This window comes from Polypterus senegalus, chromosome 12, assembly GCF_016835505.1.
Source record: "Polypterus senegalus isolate Bchr_013 chromosome 12, ASM1683550v1, whole genome shotgun sequence".
Taxonomy (NCBI): domain Eukaryota; kingdom Metazoa; phylum Chordata; class Cladistia; order Polypteriformes; family Polypteridae; genus Polypterus; species Polypterus senegalus.
Window position 1 is genome coordinate 141,935,094 of NC_053165.1, and position 19,856 is coordinate 141,954,949.

Below are 19,856 nucleotides of genomic sequence, written 5' to 3' on the forward strand. Positions count from 1 at the left end.
TAAACAAATAAAGTAGATTTCATTGTACATAGTGTCTTCCTCCAGGCAGACATCATTCCAAAGTTCTTCACTAAAATTACAAATTTTAAAATCACTAATTTAATTATTAATTAGTAAAATTATTAATTACAATTATTAACTGATATTTTGCTTTTTTTATATACAGTGTATGTATATATATATATATATATATATATATATATATATATATATATATATATATATATATATATATATATATATAAAATATATATAAATATAAATATATATGTATATATATATATATATATATATATATATATATATATATATGTTTACAATTTGAGTAGTTACAGATCATTACAATCCACTGGAACACAATGCCTGCGCTACAGCCTGGGGTTTTGCTGGTCACAGATTTGCTTCCTTTGCCTTTGCTCAGCTTGCCCGTTCATACGCCTGCTGAGATCATCCTATGAGAAGACCTCATGTTGACTCAGGGCTCCCTCTTGTGTTTCTCTTCAGCACCACAACATTACAAGAGGAGCAGGCTTATATCATATTTTTAAGTGACCCAATTTTATTCAAAAATGCACTAAGTAAAAACTACTTTTTTTTTGTACTAACATTTTGTTAGACATTGAATTCAATTAAATGCATAGATTTGTTAAACTGAAATTTCTAACCAGCTTTACTATGGAAAGAAAATGACATATCATATAAAAGTTGATTAAAGTATGTAGGATAATAGTTATAATTACAGAAATTTTCAAATTATAAGATTTTCTTTTTTAATCATTTAAAGAATCTATGCATTTTAATTGTATTAAATTAATTATTTTATGAGCACCCAACATTTTTATTTTGTCATATATGACCAACAAAATCTTAGTACAATAATGTTTTTTACTTTTTAGTGCTTTTTTGAACAAAATCATGTCACTTAAAAATCTTTTTATATATATGTATATAAAAACAAATATTCCCGCTTATGGGAAACTACAGCCAGTCTTAAAGGAGGAGGGTTTAGGCAATGAGCTAGTAACCCTTTCCCTGTAAAACCCTTTATTGCTACAGAAACAATAAGCAATATCCAAAGAAATCAACAATGTCAGCACATAGATGATAGTAGTTCTATGATGGCACTGGATGAAAGCCTACTGGAATTTTCGCACCAAATGCATAACAAGATTCTGAGTCCAAAATTAACAACCTGAATTGGAACATGGAATGTGCAGACCTTATATCAGTGTGAAAAATTAGATAATTACTGGATGAACATTATGGGTATCAGTGAGATGAGGTGGACAGTCAGTGGTGAACTGATCAGTGATGGATAAACAATTTTCTGTTCTGGCCATGATCTGTATATACATGGTGTTCCTTCATGTTAAGCAAAGAAGCAGCTCAAGCATTAGTTGGATGGAAGCCAATTATTTAATACATCATAACAGCACAATTTCAATCAACACATACGAAGACAACTGTGATACAAGTTTATGCACCAACAGAAGATGCAGAAGAATGTGACGTGTGAAGATGCGTTTTATGATCAACTGCAAGACTCCCAGTGATGATGTAAGGCTGCTCATTGGTGTTTGAATGCTCAAATTTGTGCTAATAGACAGGGATTGGAACAAGTCATTGGTCCCCAAGGCATTGCAATAGAGACAAATGACAATGGGGATTGGCTGGTATACTTCTGCAACATCAATGGCATGTGTCAGAAACACATATTTCATCCACAAAACCATTCATCAGAAAACATGGAAATTGCCAGATGATGTTACCAACAACAAAATTAACTATATATGTATCAATAGTTGATGGAGATTGTGTCTTTTTGACATTAGGGTAGAGCTGACATCGGATCACATCACCGTCTGATAATGGCCACTTATCATTTACACCTGAAAAGGAAAAAAAGTATGCAAACTGACCTATAGTAGTCGAGAAAGTGAAAGACACAGCAATTGCAGAACAATTTAAGATTAAACTCGAAAATCAGTTTCAATTATTGCAGGAAACAGCTAATACTGAAGATCAGTGGACTGGGTTCAAAAATACAGTGATTGAGGTCGCAGAAAAACAATTGGAAGATGAAGAGGCACACAAAAAGAACATGGCAGCTAATTGACAAAAGCAAGATTGCAAAAAACCAAAGAGAGCAAGCAAAATCAGAAGAAGAGAAGGAAAAGGCTACGAGAAAATACCAACAATTAGACAATGCTGTCAAACGGAGTTGCTGGTCTGACAAGAAGGCATGGATTGAGCATAAAGGAGAGGAAGCACAAGAAGCAGCAGAAAAGAATGATGCCAAGATGCTAAACTGCATAATTTAGAGACCTGACTGGAGCCAGGAGCAATTCCAATGTACCTATCTTGTACAGACTGCAAGATTCTAAACACCAAAAAAGAACAGAATGCACAATGGGTGAAGCACTTCCATGAGACACTAAACCAACCAAATCCAACAACAACATATGATTTCGATACCTACCACCAAGTAGATGAACTTGATGTGAACATCAATGCAATCACCATTGAGGAAACTCAAGCAGCAATTAAAATGGTGAAGAATAACAAGGCACCTGGAATCAACCAGATTGCAGCTGAGCTACTGAAGTATGATGGAAATATATTAGCACAAAGAATGACAATTTTACTGAATATGTGCTGGCCACAAGAATACATCCCTGCAGAATGGAATAAAGGTGTGATCGTCAAGTTACCAAAGAAAGGCAACCTCATAAACTGTAACAACTGGAGGGGCATCACGCTTCTTTCTGTCCTTGGCAAAGTCTTCTGTACTGTACTTCTTAGGCGTTTAATTGGGGCAATCAACATAATCCTTCAAGAAGAGAAAGCTGGATTCTGATGTGGACTGTCACATAGTGAACAAATATTCACATTGAGAAACATCATCGAGCAATGTATCGAATTCCAACAGCCATTATTCATTAATTTCATCAAGTATCAAAAGGCCTTTGATGGTGTTCATAGAGAATCATTATGGCACATCACAAGGTCACATGGCATCCCACAAAAATATATTAACATCTTCAAGAAGCTCTATCTCAATTACACTTGCTGTGTAAGAACCAACAGTGGCACCACCAATTTCTTCAATATCAACACAGGCGTGAAACAAGGATGCATTTTATCACCATTTCTGTTTCTTCTTGCCATTAACTTTGTCATGGAGAATGCAAAGGACAAACCAAATATTGTCATTTCATGGAAACAAGGTACCTAACTGACAGATTTAGACTTTGCCGACGACATAGTTACGACAACATCGTTATCCGAGACGAATGGACAGCTGCAAGATATGACCACAAACTTGGAGGCAGAAGCTGCCAAAGTTGAATAATGAATAAGGCAAAATAAAACGAAGGTGATGTGCATGGGCACCATTCAAACTGGCAATAAAGTGTGCAGCAGTTCCCTTAATTTGGCAGAATACTATCTTGTAAAGTGGGGAGTACTGAAGCAGATGTCAACTGCAGAATCAACAAAGCATCAACAGTCTTTCAATAAATGCGCTCCATATGGTCAACACAAACAATTACCATGCAGATGAAAATTACACTCTTCAACACCATTGTTATTCCAAATGAAATTTATGCCAGCGTGACATGGAAAATCACAGCAAAGGTAGCAATAGAACTGAATGTTTTCCAACAGCGCTGAAGAATCCTGGGTATCACTTATTGTGATTATATCACATCCTGCAAAATCCTGCAATGTACTGGCATGAAAAGACTGTAGGATGTGATAATGGAACATTGCTTACGATTAGCAGGACATATTTATCACCTACCTGGCCATTGACATCCCAAGATAGCAATGACATGGACACCACCAAAGGGGAAGAGAAAACAAGGAAGACCAGTAAAGACATGGCACAGAACATTCCAAGAAGACCTGAAACGTATATGGATACAGTTGCCAGTGATCGACAAAAATGGAGAAAACTTATTGCCCAATGCACTCAACAGCACAGGAAGAGCTAAGTCTATTTTTAGCCACCCTAATACCACACAGTTCTTGGCACATTACAAAATTCTTGACTTGGATGGGAAGGTGATTTGACAGAAATGACATTAGCAGCAGTATAGAATCGAACATACAATCTTAAAGTGAAACATAACATTCATTTATGTTCATATGTCAATTCAGAAAATCCTAACCATGGTGAAACCTTACACATGTAAAGTACTGGAAATGTGAATTTGTCCATTGGAAAATCGATCCTTCAATCTTTCTTAGAAAAGCCCAACACTTTATCCATTAAGCAAAGTACAAAATTACTTTTTAAAAAGTGAACACCACTTTACACTTAGGAAAGTTATTTGTATGAAATTGGAAATAGTGAAATACAGATACTACTGCCACGCTTCCTAGATGGTACTGATCCTGTAAACATTGCTTCCAGACATGTACTCAGGTGAGCTATTGCAACATCAATTGTGGCTCAGAGTCCCAAAATGTCCAAGGTGTACCACAAGAATGCCTTTCTGCTATGTCTGAAAAAAACAAAAAAACAAATACTAATATTTTTGTCCATAAAGTGTTTACAAACCATTACACAGAAGGTACTGTAGGTATGCAGGTAAAGATTTATGAGATTTAAGTGGACATTTAGGCCAGAATCCTAAGCATAACGAGTAACATGAACCACACAATCTTCTTCAAAAAGTATGGTTGTTCATACTATGACGAGGAATTGTCAATTTTGCCAAAACTGAATGGAAGATAAATGACATACAATAAAGAGAACTAATGGATGCACAACAAACCTTCATTACCATTTCCAGTTTGGCTAGGAGATTCAGCAAATGTCCCAGATGTTACAGATCTGTTAGAGAGGTGGTAAAACAATGTGCTGGCCCCAATATTTTTTTTATACTATATTTCTATATTTCCATTAATATATTTTTACATCTAGCCTGAAGTTGGGGCATAAGCTGCCTCAAAAGCTTGCATATTGTAATATTTTTAGTTAGCCAAAAAGAAATTCATCATTTAGCTTGACTTCTTGTTGCATCCATAATGGCTAACGTGGTACAACACTCTACTACTACTATATTTCTGAAACAATTTACATAAAAATATAGTAGCAAGTTTTATAATGCTGAATTTAGTCATCACTTCTAGATAAATTCCCGCCTTTGCAAACGCCTACTGCATTTTACCTGTCTGACATGGGCTGACCTCAGTCTTTCCAAGATCAATATTTTATACCAGCTGTCTTCTTCTTGCTTCACAGATGTTTCTTTAAACTTTGCCCTTGATAATGATACACTCTCTCTTTATCAATTGTCGGATAACTTTCTCTTACCTTCACTTGACTAATTTCCTCAATGATCCATTCTTGAGGCATCCCTTTTCATAATATTAATAAGGTTTGACCCTTACTTGCTACTTATGCCACTTAATTTTTTTTCAGTCTCTTTTTTCTCTCCGGATTACATTACTGCATCTACTGACCATTCACACTTTCAGAAAAATAATCTCCCCAACTCATCCAAACATGCTGCTGATTCATAGGTGAAAGCAATTCCTTATTTCAACAAAAATAATGCTGTGCATTGCTTTCTCCACTGGTTTCTTATAACTGCTATGATTCTGTGCAGTGTATACTATTACTATTTTAAAACACAGCTTGTTAGAACCTAATCTGTAATTTTAACCATGTACAGTATATTTTGTCATGGATCAAATAAGAGTTTTGATAAGAATGTGCTACCTCTGCCCAGTAATGCTCTTCTCCAATTAATTGGTCTAATAACTCCAAAGCCATCTCTACATTCCTTTAATAGAACTAAAGTCATACTTACTGAGCGGCAGATAGCTGCATTTCCCAATTGTTTTGAAAACTATATATTTTTTTGCTCCTTTCTAGTCAATTTAAGTATATCCTGCCTCCACTGATTTTTTGTAGCTAGGTGTCCAAAGATCAAGTAGGAATTCTTGACTATTTCTAAATATGCGCTGCTACAACCCAGGCAGTCATGTGGATTTCTCTTCTTTAGAGCCATTTGCTTTTTAGTGGATCTGATGAATAACATTCTATTTTTTTTCTTGCTCCCTCTTAATTTTTCTTCATCTCAGCTTGGATATGAGACACACCACTGCATTAATCCTACTTGTTTTATAAATTATTTTTTTTCCTGAGCTACTTCTGTCTCTTGCATCCTTCTCAGATGAAATTAGGCTCAATAGGAAATTGATTCACTCGATGAGATGATGTTCCCACTAAATACTTGGTTCAAGTATCCCCAATGTCTAAATAATATTCAGCTCTGTAGGGTGGTTGCTTATTTCTTAGCTCACATGACAGTTGGGTAGCATGTTATTGTGGATTAATTTCCCAAAGAAAGGCAGCTTACGTCACTCTTTTTGAGAGTATTCTCTTGTTTTGGGCAGCACTGCAATCAAATCACTGATGAATAAGACAACATACACCCAATGTTTCTTCAATGTCCCTTGAAAACACTTTCTGATGTTTTGGTATCATTATGAAAGTACAATTTTCCTTAATCATGTTGGGGATCCACAACAAACATATGTCTAGAAAATTCACTTGAAGTGGCACCTTCTGCACAGGATGCAAAAATATGGGGTCAATCCAAAGCACCAAGAAGGCCACTAGTGCACCCCAAGAAAACAATTCAGAAACAGGAAAACTAAGAATTCTTTTCAGAACTCTTATTTATTTCATTTCTTTTTTGTTCTTTGTTTGTTTTACATTGTACACACAAAACCCAAAATGTTGCTTCATAAGATTATTAGAATCATTCATCCTGCATGACTCTGGAAAATGAACTGACAGAAAAGCATACAGCTCATTATCTGTTGAAAGGTGCTCTCCTTGAAACTCTTCATTTTTTCAGCATTGAAAACATTAAAAATAAGTGCAACTTGGTCAAACCACTTCATGACCAACATTCCTTTTCTGTCTTATTTTATTACAATTCTTCATTTCCATTAAAATATGTTAAAAACATGATGAAAAAATGAAACATGGAAATGGACTTCATTTACTAATCCATGTCTTTTTTTCTTTTCATTATTCAGAATCTAAATAAGAGAGGTGTGAATGTATGTCTTTATTACTTTAAAATACTTTACTTGCAAAGAGTGGGTGTTGAGTTGGATGGCCAGACATCATTTATGAATGGCCACACATTATTCCTTTAAACTAACTGAAACATAATTAAATTTCACTCAATAAGATAAAACTCAGCCTGGTTTTCTTCTCCTTTACTTATCAAGAAGCTTCAGTTGAGCTTAAATACACATTTCACTTCACAATCCAGACTCAGACCTCTGGACAGACAATGAATTGTATGTTTATTCATTAAGTTTAGATGATAAAATAATAAAAATAATTAATCTTTTCAGTTTACTTAGAAAACCAATGTCATTTAGCTACAAATAACCAAGTGTGAAATTTAATTGTAGAATCTGGGACACCCTGTATAAAAAAGCAAAGGCAGAAGTAGCAGTTGTATTGATCCTTATTATGCCACCAATCAGAACTGCATTAGCATTGTCCTGTTAAAGAAGTATTATAGTGGCCTCTGGTGACATGGTATTCCTAAACTTTTGGATTAATGAAATGTCACAAGAATAATAATGCACTGCACCCCATTCGCCCCAACATATTTGGTCAGCTGATACCCTGACTCCAGTGTCACAGCAGAGTGTTGGATAAAAATGTGCTTTACTTCCAATACTGAAGAAAAACCTTTTTGTTACAGGCAATGGGGAATTTAACTGATGCTATTGTCAGAAAGCTGTATTAATGGTGGTTGGAGTAATTAATATTATATATATTTTTTAGTCATCCAGATTTATCGAATGATATTGCTTCATGCAAAGCAGTCAGGGCATGAGCTTTATTTGTTTAGCTCTAATTCTGACAAACCTGAGAATTTTCACAAAGTCAGACATATTTGCTAACCCTGAATGAAATACTCTCATGTTATCAGAAGACATTCAAATGAAGCAAAGGACAGTACAGTGTACTTGAATAAAATGCCACATACAAATGAGAAGTAAATAAACAAAGAAACAGGCTGTGGTTTTCTGCAGGAAGAGACTTGATCTGCCTGTTGCATTCTGAATCATGATAAAAAAAGAAAAAGAAACCTTAAAAGGATTCATTAATTTTCTGCAGTTTTTTTCCACCATAGAAATTCATGAGTTCCATATGCAATATTGTCTTATGAAAACAGGACTTAGTATGTTCTATTTATAATAGTACAAAAAAGGGTATCCCTGTCTAAATATCAGGAGGGTCTTTTAATCTCCCTCTGTAGTTTTCAGGGATATCTGGCTGAAAAGATCTCTTTGTCACTGACTCTTCTTTTGTTTTATATCATCTTCATGTTGAATTTGCGGGGAGCATCGGCAGCACCACTGCTCATGCCAGCATCAGATTTGCGTGGCACATACTCAATTTCAATGTTGTGCTTTGTATTCCCTTTACCTCTGCTCCACAAAAACAAGAGGACCAGGCAGAACAGCACAACTCCAAGAAATGAAATGAAGCCCATTGTAGTTGCTATGATAAGAGTTTTGATGTCAAACGGGAAGGGCACAGTGGCTCTTGTCCCATTCAAACCACTGTCATTGGGCTGGTTAGAAATAAAGGCCAGAGTCTTATTGGGCTGGAGGGGCCAGTCAGGTGAGTAGCTACGGACATGCAGGTGAGCTACGGCAGTGTCATTTCCCCCTGCATTGCTAGCAATGCAGATATAGGTGCCATTATCCTGGATCTGAGCATAGCGCACCTCCAGGGTGCCATCTGGAAACACTGTAAGCCTTCCATTAGTCTTTGTTGTGATGAGATTCTTGCGTGGTGATAGCCACATAATAACTGGCACTGGATCACCGTCTGCTCGGCACACAAAGTGAACAGTGTGGCCTTCATCCACAAAAACCTTTTGGGGCTGCCTGTCCCGGATCCTTGATTTACGGCAGGTGAAATAATTAGGGAGAAGAACATCAGGAAAGTCCTTAAACTCTTTTCCCTGGACAAACTCTGGTGTGGTGCAGGTTGGCTGCTGTCGGTTAAAGTTCAGGCGCCAGCGTCGACGGAAGACCCAGAGTAAGCGGCAATCGCAAGCCAAGGGATTGCTATCAAGAATAAGTGTTTCCAAATTTCCCACAGAGTGAAATGCAGATTCCTCCAGTGTGGAGAGATAGTTGCCTGAGACATTAAGAATGCGCAAATAATTGAGGCCTCGGAATGAGTATGGTTCAATAATGGTCAGCTGGCCACCTACAAGATGGAATTCCTGCAGCCTCAACAAATCATGAAGCATGCCACCTTCCACAGTGTGGATGGGATTAAAAGACAGATTTAGGAAGCGCAAGTATACCAGGTGACGGATTGCCACATATGGAATGCTGGTAAGGTTGCAGTGAGTTATGGTCAGGGATGTCAGGTTAAGGCCATACAGGCAATTTGAGGTCATTGTGTCCAGGAAGGGCCAATGGGAAATTTCAAGGACTTTGAGCCTGTACAAGCGTTTGAAGGAATAATCCTTGACCACATTTATATTAAGGTACCGCAGTCGCAACACAATCAGGCTATGGAGGTGAGAGAGAGCTTCTGTAGGAATGGATGTCAAGTTGCACTTCTCCAGAGTAAGCTGTTCCAAGCTGCTGAGACCATGGAAGGCGCGGTGAGAAATAAAGACCAAGTCATTATCACCAACCTCTAAAGCCTTAAGGTTATAAAGGTCTTGAAACATATAGTCCAGCAGAATAACAATCTTATTTTCACTTATATCAAGATGGGTAAGGTTGCTCAAGCCTGTGAAGACCCCTAGCTGAATGAGTTTCAGCTTGTTGCTGCGCAAACCCAACGTCCGCAGTCCATAGAGATTGTTGAAGGCCCCTGGCTCAATGGTAGAGATGACATTCTCATTGAGTTCCAGTTCCTCAAGATGGGGGAAGGGAGAAAATTCATCAGGGTTAATGGTTTTGATACGATTTTTGCTCAGATCCAGCAGCCGTGTTTCTGTGGGAATTCCATCTGGAACTGCAATCAACCTCTTGCGATGGCACAAAACAGATCGCTCCTGAGGGTTGCAGTCACAACGAGCAGGACACCCAGTGGCCGAGCCTGACAAGACAGTACCAAGCATCAACAGCAAGATGGGCTGCCAGCAAGCCACTAGGGAGCTGTGCACACTGGCCTCCCCAGCCACCATCCTCCCTTTTACCTGTAGAGACAAAAAAAGAAAAAACTTATGTTACCTTCTTTTTGTACAGCCAACCATGTATGAAAGCAATACTAAAATGCCTTCATGCATTTGTACTTTTCTTTTACCTTTTCAGGAGCTTGAACCTTTTCTATTAGCAGGCACAATGTAAGGATGCACAGCACTGGGACTGGATAATATTTATCCTACATTGCTTAAGGAGCTTAGTGATTACATACTGTATATGAACCTTTAGTCGGATATTTTTTAAATGTCTGGAAGAACAGGAAGATAACTAATATTATCCCGTTATATAAAACGGGTGATCTGCAAAATCCAAGTAACTATAGGCTGATAAACTTAACATGCATTACGGTACATTAATGAAAGGAAATTTTAAAGAAAGAATGGCAAGAAAAAATGTGTCAGTGAGAAGTCTGCAGGCTTAAATAGGGGAGATCAGGTTTCACAAATATGCTGGAATTCTATGAGGAGGAAACAAAATAACATAATATGATATTATTTACCTTAATTTTCAGAAAGCTTTTGATAAGGTACCACATGAGAGGATACGCATCAAACTAAAAAACAGTAGGAAATTAAAATGGTGTGCAAAGATGGGTGCAAAACTGGCTCAAGTGTCAGAAGCACAGAAAGCTAAGGGTTATAATTTTTGAGTTTGATTTGATATACTGTAATGCTCGTAACCTTATCAGAATTAGGGGATTTTATATGTGGTTTCCCTCGGGGTCAGTGTAGAGTCTACTGTTCTTCTTAATATATATAAATGATCTGATAGATGACACCAAAGTTGGTGGAATGGTAGATAATCTGGAATCGGGTGAATTATTACAGAGGGACTTGTATAGGTCACTGATTTGTATAAGATGAAATTTATTGTGAGCAAATGTAAGGTATTACATATATGAAGTAATAAATGTTAGGTTTGAGCATATAATGGATGGTCTAAATACTGAAAGTACCCCTTATGAGAAGGACCAAGGTTCTGTAGAGTGACTATCTACAGTAAATCTAAACAGTATACAGAAGCTATTAAGATGGGTGACAGAATTTTAGGTAATATAGCATAATATGTCGAGTAAAAATTAAAGGATGTTATGGGCAAATTCTAAAACACAGTGATACAGCGTCAATTGAAGTTCTGCACACAGTCGTGGTCTTCAAGCTACAAAATGACATAAGTGCCAGAAAAAGTTCAGAGGAGAGTGACTAGGATGATTGAAGGACTAATTTAAGAAGAAACATTAAAGAAGTTGAACCAGTTTAACCAAACAGAGATTAAATAGTGAAATTATTAAAATTTTTTAAATTACGAAAGAAATCAGTACAGTGGATCCAAGAAGTTACTTTAAAACAATTTCTTCAACAAGACACAGTTGGAAACTTGTTAACGGTAAATTTCACACAAACACTTGGAAGGTTTTTTTCACACAGATTACTACAGACATATGGAATAAGTTGCCAAGCAGTGTGGTAGAGAGTAGGACTTAGGTGAAATTAGGTGGTAGGAATGAGAATTTGGTTGTGCTGAATGGCCTGTTTTTGTCAAACATTTTCCAATAAGAACATTAATGATTTTAAATGTAAATATTCCAAACTCCACTGTGGCAAATGCACCAACTCATGAAGGGAACACTCAGCGGCCACACAGTCCACATTTTGTTTAAACTTTCTCTTCTGTTACTATGATTAGTAAAACGCTTTACTAAGACCTTGAAGGAAAGTTAACATAAAAAACACTTTATAGTATTCAATGTATGTTACTTTCATTTATATGCAATGTACTTAAGAAAAATAATGTCATTGAATTAATGAACATGATTAAGGGGACATTAAACAATGCAGCAAAAACCATATGGAATAGTCTATGACTACAGATGAGAGACAAGTGTAGAAGTCTGCTACCTATCAAAAATGCTTAAACAATTTGAATCATTTCAGGGCATTTGAAAAAAAATGAAAACCAAAGCAAAACCTCCACAAAGTGGCCACACCAACAGGAAGCTATTGAAAGATTGCCTGTGTGCAAACATACTTTTTAATTATTGCTGTTGTTATTGTTTTTCAAAAACTGTGAATGAAGGTGTGTGTCTGCATCATTTATGCTGGAGGGGAAATTAAATAACAAAGGCTCACTGTATGTGTTTCCCACTTCATTACATTTTATCCATTGTGCATTTTTATTTTTAATCAAAAGTTTGGTTTTAATATGGTTTTGCTTTTGTCATTTATACACTTTTATTACAGTATGTAAATATGCTGAAATTATGTTCTTTGCTGCAGGGTGTAAACTTGTTTTTTCACAAAATACTTCAAAATGAAATGGATATAATAGAATGGCTGAGAGGTGTTATATTGTTCAGATGGAGCATTATACGGTCATTTCAATATTTCGGGTTTCATTGCATGCTTACATGAAATCTACTATAGACCATGTATCATTCTTAATGTAATGTGTGTTACTTATGGTTTTTACCTGTATGAACAAATGCGACTTGTAAGGGTTTATAATGTGTGATCTGAAACTTTTAAGGAAAACCTTTGACTTTCACTGTCTAGTGACAGCTAATAAAAGGAAAAAAAAAACACTGATGTCTGTTCAGCACTCAGTCAGCATTTCAATGGTGAAGCCCTGGCAAAGTCTGAAAATATATTTTGGCATGCTTGAATGACAAGCTTTTTGCATTTGTGCAGTTTTTGCAATCTTTCCTAGGGCACGAAGAGAAAGCAGAAGTAGAAGCAGACAATGGCCGACAGTGAGATGAATCGTGTTGTCGTCGTCGTAGAAGAACTCCAGGCATTCGACAAACAGATTCAGAAACTCCTGTCCAGACAAAGGTACCTTAGGGATTTAAAGGCTCAGCTGCTGGATAAACCATCCTCGACATCTGAAGACGATGTAACATCAACCCCGCGTTGTACCGCTCACTTCCAAGGACAAGTAAGCTTCACCCCCACACCTCATAGGTGCGACGACAACGCCGATGAAGACCTCGGCGTGTTTCAGCTATGCAGGCGGGGTTTCAAGGCTAGAACACCTCCATCGGCACAGGCAAGCATCTCGACCCAGAACCGGTTCGATCCTCTCCGCGTTCCCAGTTTGCCTTCAACCCTGGGTGATGTAATCGTGGTAGGTGATTCGATTGTACGAAACCTCAATATCACATGCCCTAATCAAAAATCTTTTGTTTCTTGTTTTCCCGGTGCTCGAGTCCGAGATGTGATGAGACGTGCGCCAACCGTCTACGAGAAGCACAAGAGGGCAGGTGGATCCATTGTATTACACGCCGGCATAAACGACATAAGGCACCGACAGTCGGAGATTCTCAAGGCTGATTTCGCAGTACTAATTAATGTAGTAAAGACACGAAGGAGAGGACCCCATCGGCAAAGATCTTCATTTCGGGTCCATTATCTCTCGTCAGACGATCAAATGAATACTACAGTCGTCTGCTGGGATTAAACAACTGGCTGAAAGCCTTCTGCGAGAATCAAGACATTGGGTTCATCGACAACTGGGACCTCTTTTGGAAAAGGCAGCATTTCTTCAAGCGGGATGGCCTGCATCCAAATAGATTCGGTGCCCGGGTCCTTTCCGAAAACATCGCTAAGGTAATTCGTCTATCTTGACTGTCTATTTCTACTTTAAACCCCTTCCGTAATGCTACTGCCTTGCTAGGACATGATAATTGGCTTAACAAAGTCTTCTGTAAAAGTGCACAACATTAATACTTTAATTACCAATCTTAAAGCATGTAAAAAATCTAAGCAACAATAATTTAATTGCATTTACTATTTTAGATGAACAATGCATTAAAACTGAACAATGCATAAAAACAGATTATAGATTACATAAAAAATACACACAGAGCGGCGCTAACAAAAATAACCAAGTTTCTGTCTCAAATATCAATAACTTGCATAGAATTCAGCCCTGCCCCTCCGAAACATTAAATATGGCACTATTAAATGTTAGAGCTTTAACTAACAAGACGTGTTTTATTAACGATGTTATCAGTGATAGAAAAATGTATTTTATTGCACTAAGTGAAACATGGCTTAGCTCAGATGGTGCGGCTGTTTTAATCGAATCTGCGCATCCGGATTAGTTATATATACTCGTGCGGATTGTCAGGGAAAAAAGGGGGGTGGCTTGGCAAACATCTGTTCCTGCCGGTTAAAGTGTAAAGATGTCAGTTTTGGTAAATTCAAATCCTTTGAGTATCTTGCCATTGTTATTCATGGAGATTCTCACATTCTAGTTTTATCCGTGTATAGACCTCCTAAATTTAACACGTCTTTCTTTGAGGAATTCTCAGACTTAATGTCAATTTTAATTACGAACTATGACACACTCTTAATAGTCCGACTTTAACTTTCATATCAATAATCAGTGTGACCTAAAAGTAAAGGAATTCATGAACGTCCTGGACTCTTTTGATTTGAGACAGCTCGTTAATCAGCCTACACATAAAGCAGGTCATACGTTAGACTTAGTAATTACCAAAGGACTAAAAGTTGATGTAAAGCAGATCATTGATATTGGTCTATCAGACCATTTTCTTCTACTATTTAATATAGAAATAATGATAGGAAACATTCATGAGAAGCATATTGTTTAAAAACGCTTCTTTGACTCATCAGCAGCTTTAAAACTTACAAACATTCTAAGCAATCAGTCCGTTTATAGTGCCAACTATAATAGCGAGGATAATGTAAATAGTAAGGTGGAAAATTTAATTCTAAAGTGAGAGCTGCTGTTGACAGAGTTGCATCTGAAAAGACAGTTAATAAATCTTCTAGCATTGTTATACCATGGAAGACCCAAAGAGTGTCTGATTTAAAAAGAACATGTCATAGAGATGAGCGTAAATGGAGGAAAACTAAACTAACTATCCACTATGAGATATTGAAGGTTAAAATAACAGAATACAATAACACAGTCCGTCTTGCTGTTTCTCTAAGATTATAAATAACAATGCTAGTAATTCCAGAGTCTTATTTTCTATGATTGATTATCTGCTAAACCCAGGTAGCAAAAAGGAATGCCTCCAAAATAGTTCCAGTGAAACCTGTGAGGCTATTGCTGTATTTTTCAATCAAAAAATTAATGATATTAGAAATAACATAGTACATCTCCCCAACACTGCGGATCCTCCTAAGCCCCAGTACTCTATTATAAACAATTAAATTCTTTCACCAGGATAGATTTATCTGATTTACATAGAATGATCTCTTAACTGAAACCCTCCACCTGCGTCCTTGACCCAATACCAACAAGTTTTTTCAAAGAAGTATCAGGCGTGCTAATTGATAATATTCTTGACATAGTAAATTCGTCATTAAATACGGGGATCTTCCCAGACTGTCTTAAGACTGCTGTAGTTAAACCCCTACTCAAGAAAAATAATCTTGACCCTTCTGCTTTGATGAGATGGCAGTCATTATGCAGTTAAATGACCACCTCAAAAAACATGTTATTCTTGATAAATTTCAGTCAGGTTTTAGAACAAATCACAGCACAGAAACTGCACTCGTTAAAGTAGTAAATGACTTGTGGGTAAATGCAGACAGAGGCCATTTATCTGTTCTCATCCTCCTCAATCTGAGTGCCGCATTTGACACCATTGATCACAATATTCTTAGAAATTGCCTTAGTCAATGGGTGGGCCTCTCTGGCAGTGTCTTAAATTGGTTTGAATCCTACCTGGCAGGGACAAAATTCTTTGTTAGTTGTGGTAATCACAACTCAAAGACACATGATATTCTATATGGTGTTCCACAAGGCTCTATCTTGGGTCAGCTGCTCTTCTCAATCTGTATGCTTCCGTTAGGTCAGATTATCTCGAGGCACAACGTGAGTTACCATAGCTATGCTGATGACACACAGCTGTACTTATCACGATTCACTAACACAATGTCTTACTTGTATTTCTGAATGGATGAATAGTAATTTTCTAAAGCTAAATAAAGAGAAAACTGAAATTTTAGTGATTGGCAATAATGGATTCAATGAGGTTATCAGAAATAAACTTGATGCATTAGGATTAAAATTCAAGACGGAAATAAAAAACTTAGGGGTAACTATTGACTGTAACCTGAATTTTAAATCGCATATTCATCAGACCACTAGGACAGCATTTTTTCACTTAAAAAACATAGCAAAAGTTAGACCTCTTATATCATTGAAAAATGCTGAGAAATTAATTCACACTTTTGTTTCCAGTCGACTAGATTACTGTAACGTACTCCTCTCAGGACTACCCAAAAAAGACATAAATTGTTTGCAACAAGTGCAAAATGCAGCTGCTAGAATCCTAACTAGGAAAAGAAAATCCGAACACATTTCTCCAGTCTTGTTGTCACTACACTGGTTACCTGTGTCTTTCAGAATTGACTTTAAAATTCTACTTATGGTTTATAAAGCCTTAAAAAATCTCACTCCATCTTGTATATCGGAATGTCTGACACCCTATATTCCAAATCGTAACCTTAGATCCTCACATGAGTGCCTCCTTAGAATTCCAAAAGTAAAACTTAAAAGAAGTGGTGAGGCTGGCCTTCTGCTGTAATGCACCTAAAATCTGGAATAGCCTGCCAATAGGAATTCGCCAGGCTAATACAGTGGAGCACTTTAAAACACTGCTGAAAATACATTACTTTAACATGGTCTTCTCATAACTTCACTTTAATTTAATCCTGAAACTCTGTATGTTCAATTCATTATAACTATTCATGGTGGCTCTAAAATCCGTACTAACCTCTACTCTCTCTTCTGAGTCTTTTTCTGGTTTCTTTGTGGTGGTGGCCTGCGCCACCTCCACCTACTCAAAGCATTATGATGCTCCAACATTGATGGACTAAAAGCCAGAAGTGTACATGACCATCATCATCAAGTCCTTCCGTGAAAACCCTAAGTACAAAGAGGACTGTTTCATTTATGTTAGGTAGAATGCCCAAAGGGGACTGGGCGGTCTCATGGTCTGGAATCCCTGCAGATTTTATTTTTTTTTCCAGCCGTCTGGAGTTTTTCTTTTTGTTTTTTCTGTCCTCCCTGGCCATCGGACCTTACTCTTATTCTATGTTAATTAATGTTGACTTATTTTTCTTACTGTGTCTTTTATATTTCTCTTCTTCATTATGTAAAGCACTTTGAGCTACATTTTTTGTATAAAAATGTGCTATATAAATAAATGTTGTAGTTGTTGTGAGTAATATGTCGTTTCCATTTCAACAGGTGGAACTTGCCATCTGGGCCTGCTTTTAAAAACTCCTTCCTCCCTCCTGTTGCCAGTTGACAACTTTATGCCCGTGTCCACCTTCAGTTATTTACATTTTTTAATTAGTAGTGAGCCACAACATCAGAAAATTTTTATTTCTAATTGAATGTCCCTAAATATGTATATTTGTTACCCAACCTCCAATAGCTCCCCCAAGAAATGGTATCCTTGGAAACCAGATGCTGGAATCATTTGCTCTACAAGGTTGGTATAAATCAAGCAGTGATATGTTACAAGCTACCATTGCTTCTAACAAAGACTTCCATATACTATGAGGTAAGCACACTTCCTAAAATGTTTTAACTGTGAAAGCAAACCTTATCAAATGTTTGTGCTCTAAGATGGCGGTTTGCTAGGTTAGATAAAAATGGCATACATATTGTAGTTTCTTTTTCTTTTTCTCTGCTCTTAGTATTACAGTGCTTGCTGCTACAAGTTGATGCATGCTAATGTACAAAAACCACCAGCTCTGAATTGTGTACTGTTCATGAACATGTGTTCTCTCAATTTCCATGTTTTCTGATATCTCAAGCACACTTTACCTGTCTGTCTACTCTCTACAAAGGTAAATTTAGACACATGTGGTGTTTTATTATTTTCATCAATTATTCAGGATCTTTCCCTGATCTCTCTATCTCCTCTTTAATTCTCCCTTTAACTCGCATCAGAATTGTGAATTCCTCCCCCATCCTAATATCCTATCCTACTAAACAGCACATTCTACAAAAGCAATGGCAATAATACTTTTTCTTATTTTTGTGAATCTTTTTAGAAGACCACCATTTCTCTCTCACAGCTACTAAATATGAATATATCAAATTATTGTATATGCGGCCTATCTGAAATGTGGCCTTTGTTTTATAAAAAAGCAGCCACACAATTTACAGCTCTAGTTTGCCTAAAGCAAATTTAGGGAATTACTGTATATTCTGAAAACTTCCAATTTTTGATTTGTATCCAGGTATCATAGTAGAAGGTTGTATTCTGATTTTGACATTTGATTTTATCATGTACAGATTAATTCTCTCAGATAAAACAAAGGCTCAACAATTACCTTGCCAACATAAAACAAACTGCAAATTTGTTTCAGTGATATGTACCCATTCCAGTCCATAACATTTAGTAACATATCCCCTGTATTTCCCTGTACTTTACTTGTGCTTCTTAAAATAGTAAATATGTGGCAGAAACACATTTTACGAAAACACAAAAGCTAAGGCATTCATGAATGCTAAGTGCTGCCAAGTGTACACAAAGCCCTAGATAAATTCTTTGAGACAGAATTATATTTTCATGTGCAAGTTTCAACTTTATTCAGCAGCATTCTCCTATTTTGTAAATATTACTTAATATCAGCCTTCCTATACCCTTCATGGCCTTTTTATAATGTTGTGCTTTTTTTTTTGTCTGTTTTAAAACACCTTCTCATGTCCCCATGCCATTCCTCGTTCAAGGAGTATAGCAAGCTATGTCATTATTAATAAGCTAGCTTCATGTGGGGAGGTATAGATTCATTGCTGATAATGCCACACACTTGATGTTAAGAAACAGACACATGTTGAAGAAAATAAAGATGATAAAAAAGAAATACTGAAGATTTTCCAGAGAAAATGCATTAAAATGGCAGAAAAACATAACCTAAACTGTGTCTTTGCAAATGTGATTTTCCTGAAAAACACCTAGATATAGCAAGTAATGGTCACCATCATACTGTATTAATCTGAGTGAATTTTCAAGAGTCATTGGTGTTGAAATGTTTCTGTGAACCACATAATCTGCTAAATATATTTGTACTTAAAATAAATATTCTCGACTTCTAGTACTACTACCATTACCCTCAGCAACTTCCAAAAGCAATTCACCTTACACTTGCAGTACTGGAGAATTAAATGACTTGTTCAGAGTATGAGCAGAGTTCATAAAAGCAATATGATTTTTCTTCTTTATTTTACCCTTGCTGTGGACAGCCTTTGTTTTTTTAACTGTGATGTATTTATGAATCAAGTTTTGCTTTTATAATGATTTCTAACATTCTTCTTTCTCCCTTAATCACTTTTGAAGATTGCACAAATTAACTACAGTTGGCCAGTATATAAGCTAAGAAAAAAATTCAACAAATAAAACCAATTTGACACACTATAGCCCTCTAAAGTGACACCTCACCTTTTAATATCTGTTACTGATATGCCTCAAAATGTATAACAGATACAAACATTGCATTTGAGATTACACTTGTGCAATGACATTTTTCTGTCTGAAACTCTGACCTGCTCAGTTAACACAGAATATGTCTATTGTGCGATTATAGAATTAAGCCTAAGACTAAATCACTGTTTAAATTATCAACTAACTG

The 19,856-nt window shown here is 36.6% G+C and overlaps 1 protein-coding gene across 4 annotated transcripts in view; it reads right to left on the reverse strand.

The window, feature by feature from the left end:
• Nucleotides 1-6,678: 6,678 nt before the first annotated feature.
• Nucleotides 6,679-19,856, reverse strand: part of lingo1a (leucine rich repeat and Ig domain containing 1a) — a 141,925-nt gene continuing 128,747 nt past the window's right edge. For all 4 annotated transcript variants that reach the window (XM_039773653.1, XM_039773651.1, XM_039773654.1 and 1 more), the window contains one exon: nt 6,679-10,223. In XM_039773653.1, the coding sequence (XP_039629587.1) occupies nt 8,364-10,211 (1,848 nt within the window). In that variant the 5' untranslated portion in view covers nt 10,212-10,223 and the 3' untranslated portion in view covers nt 6,679-8,363. The remainder of the gene's footprint in view (nt 10,224-19,856) is intronic.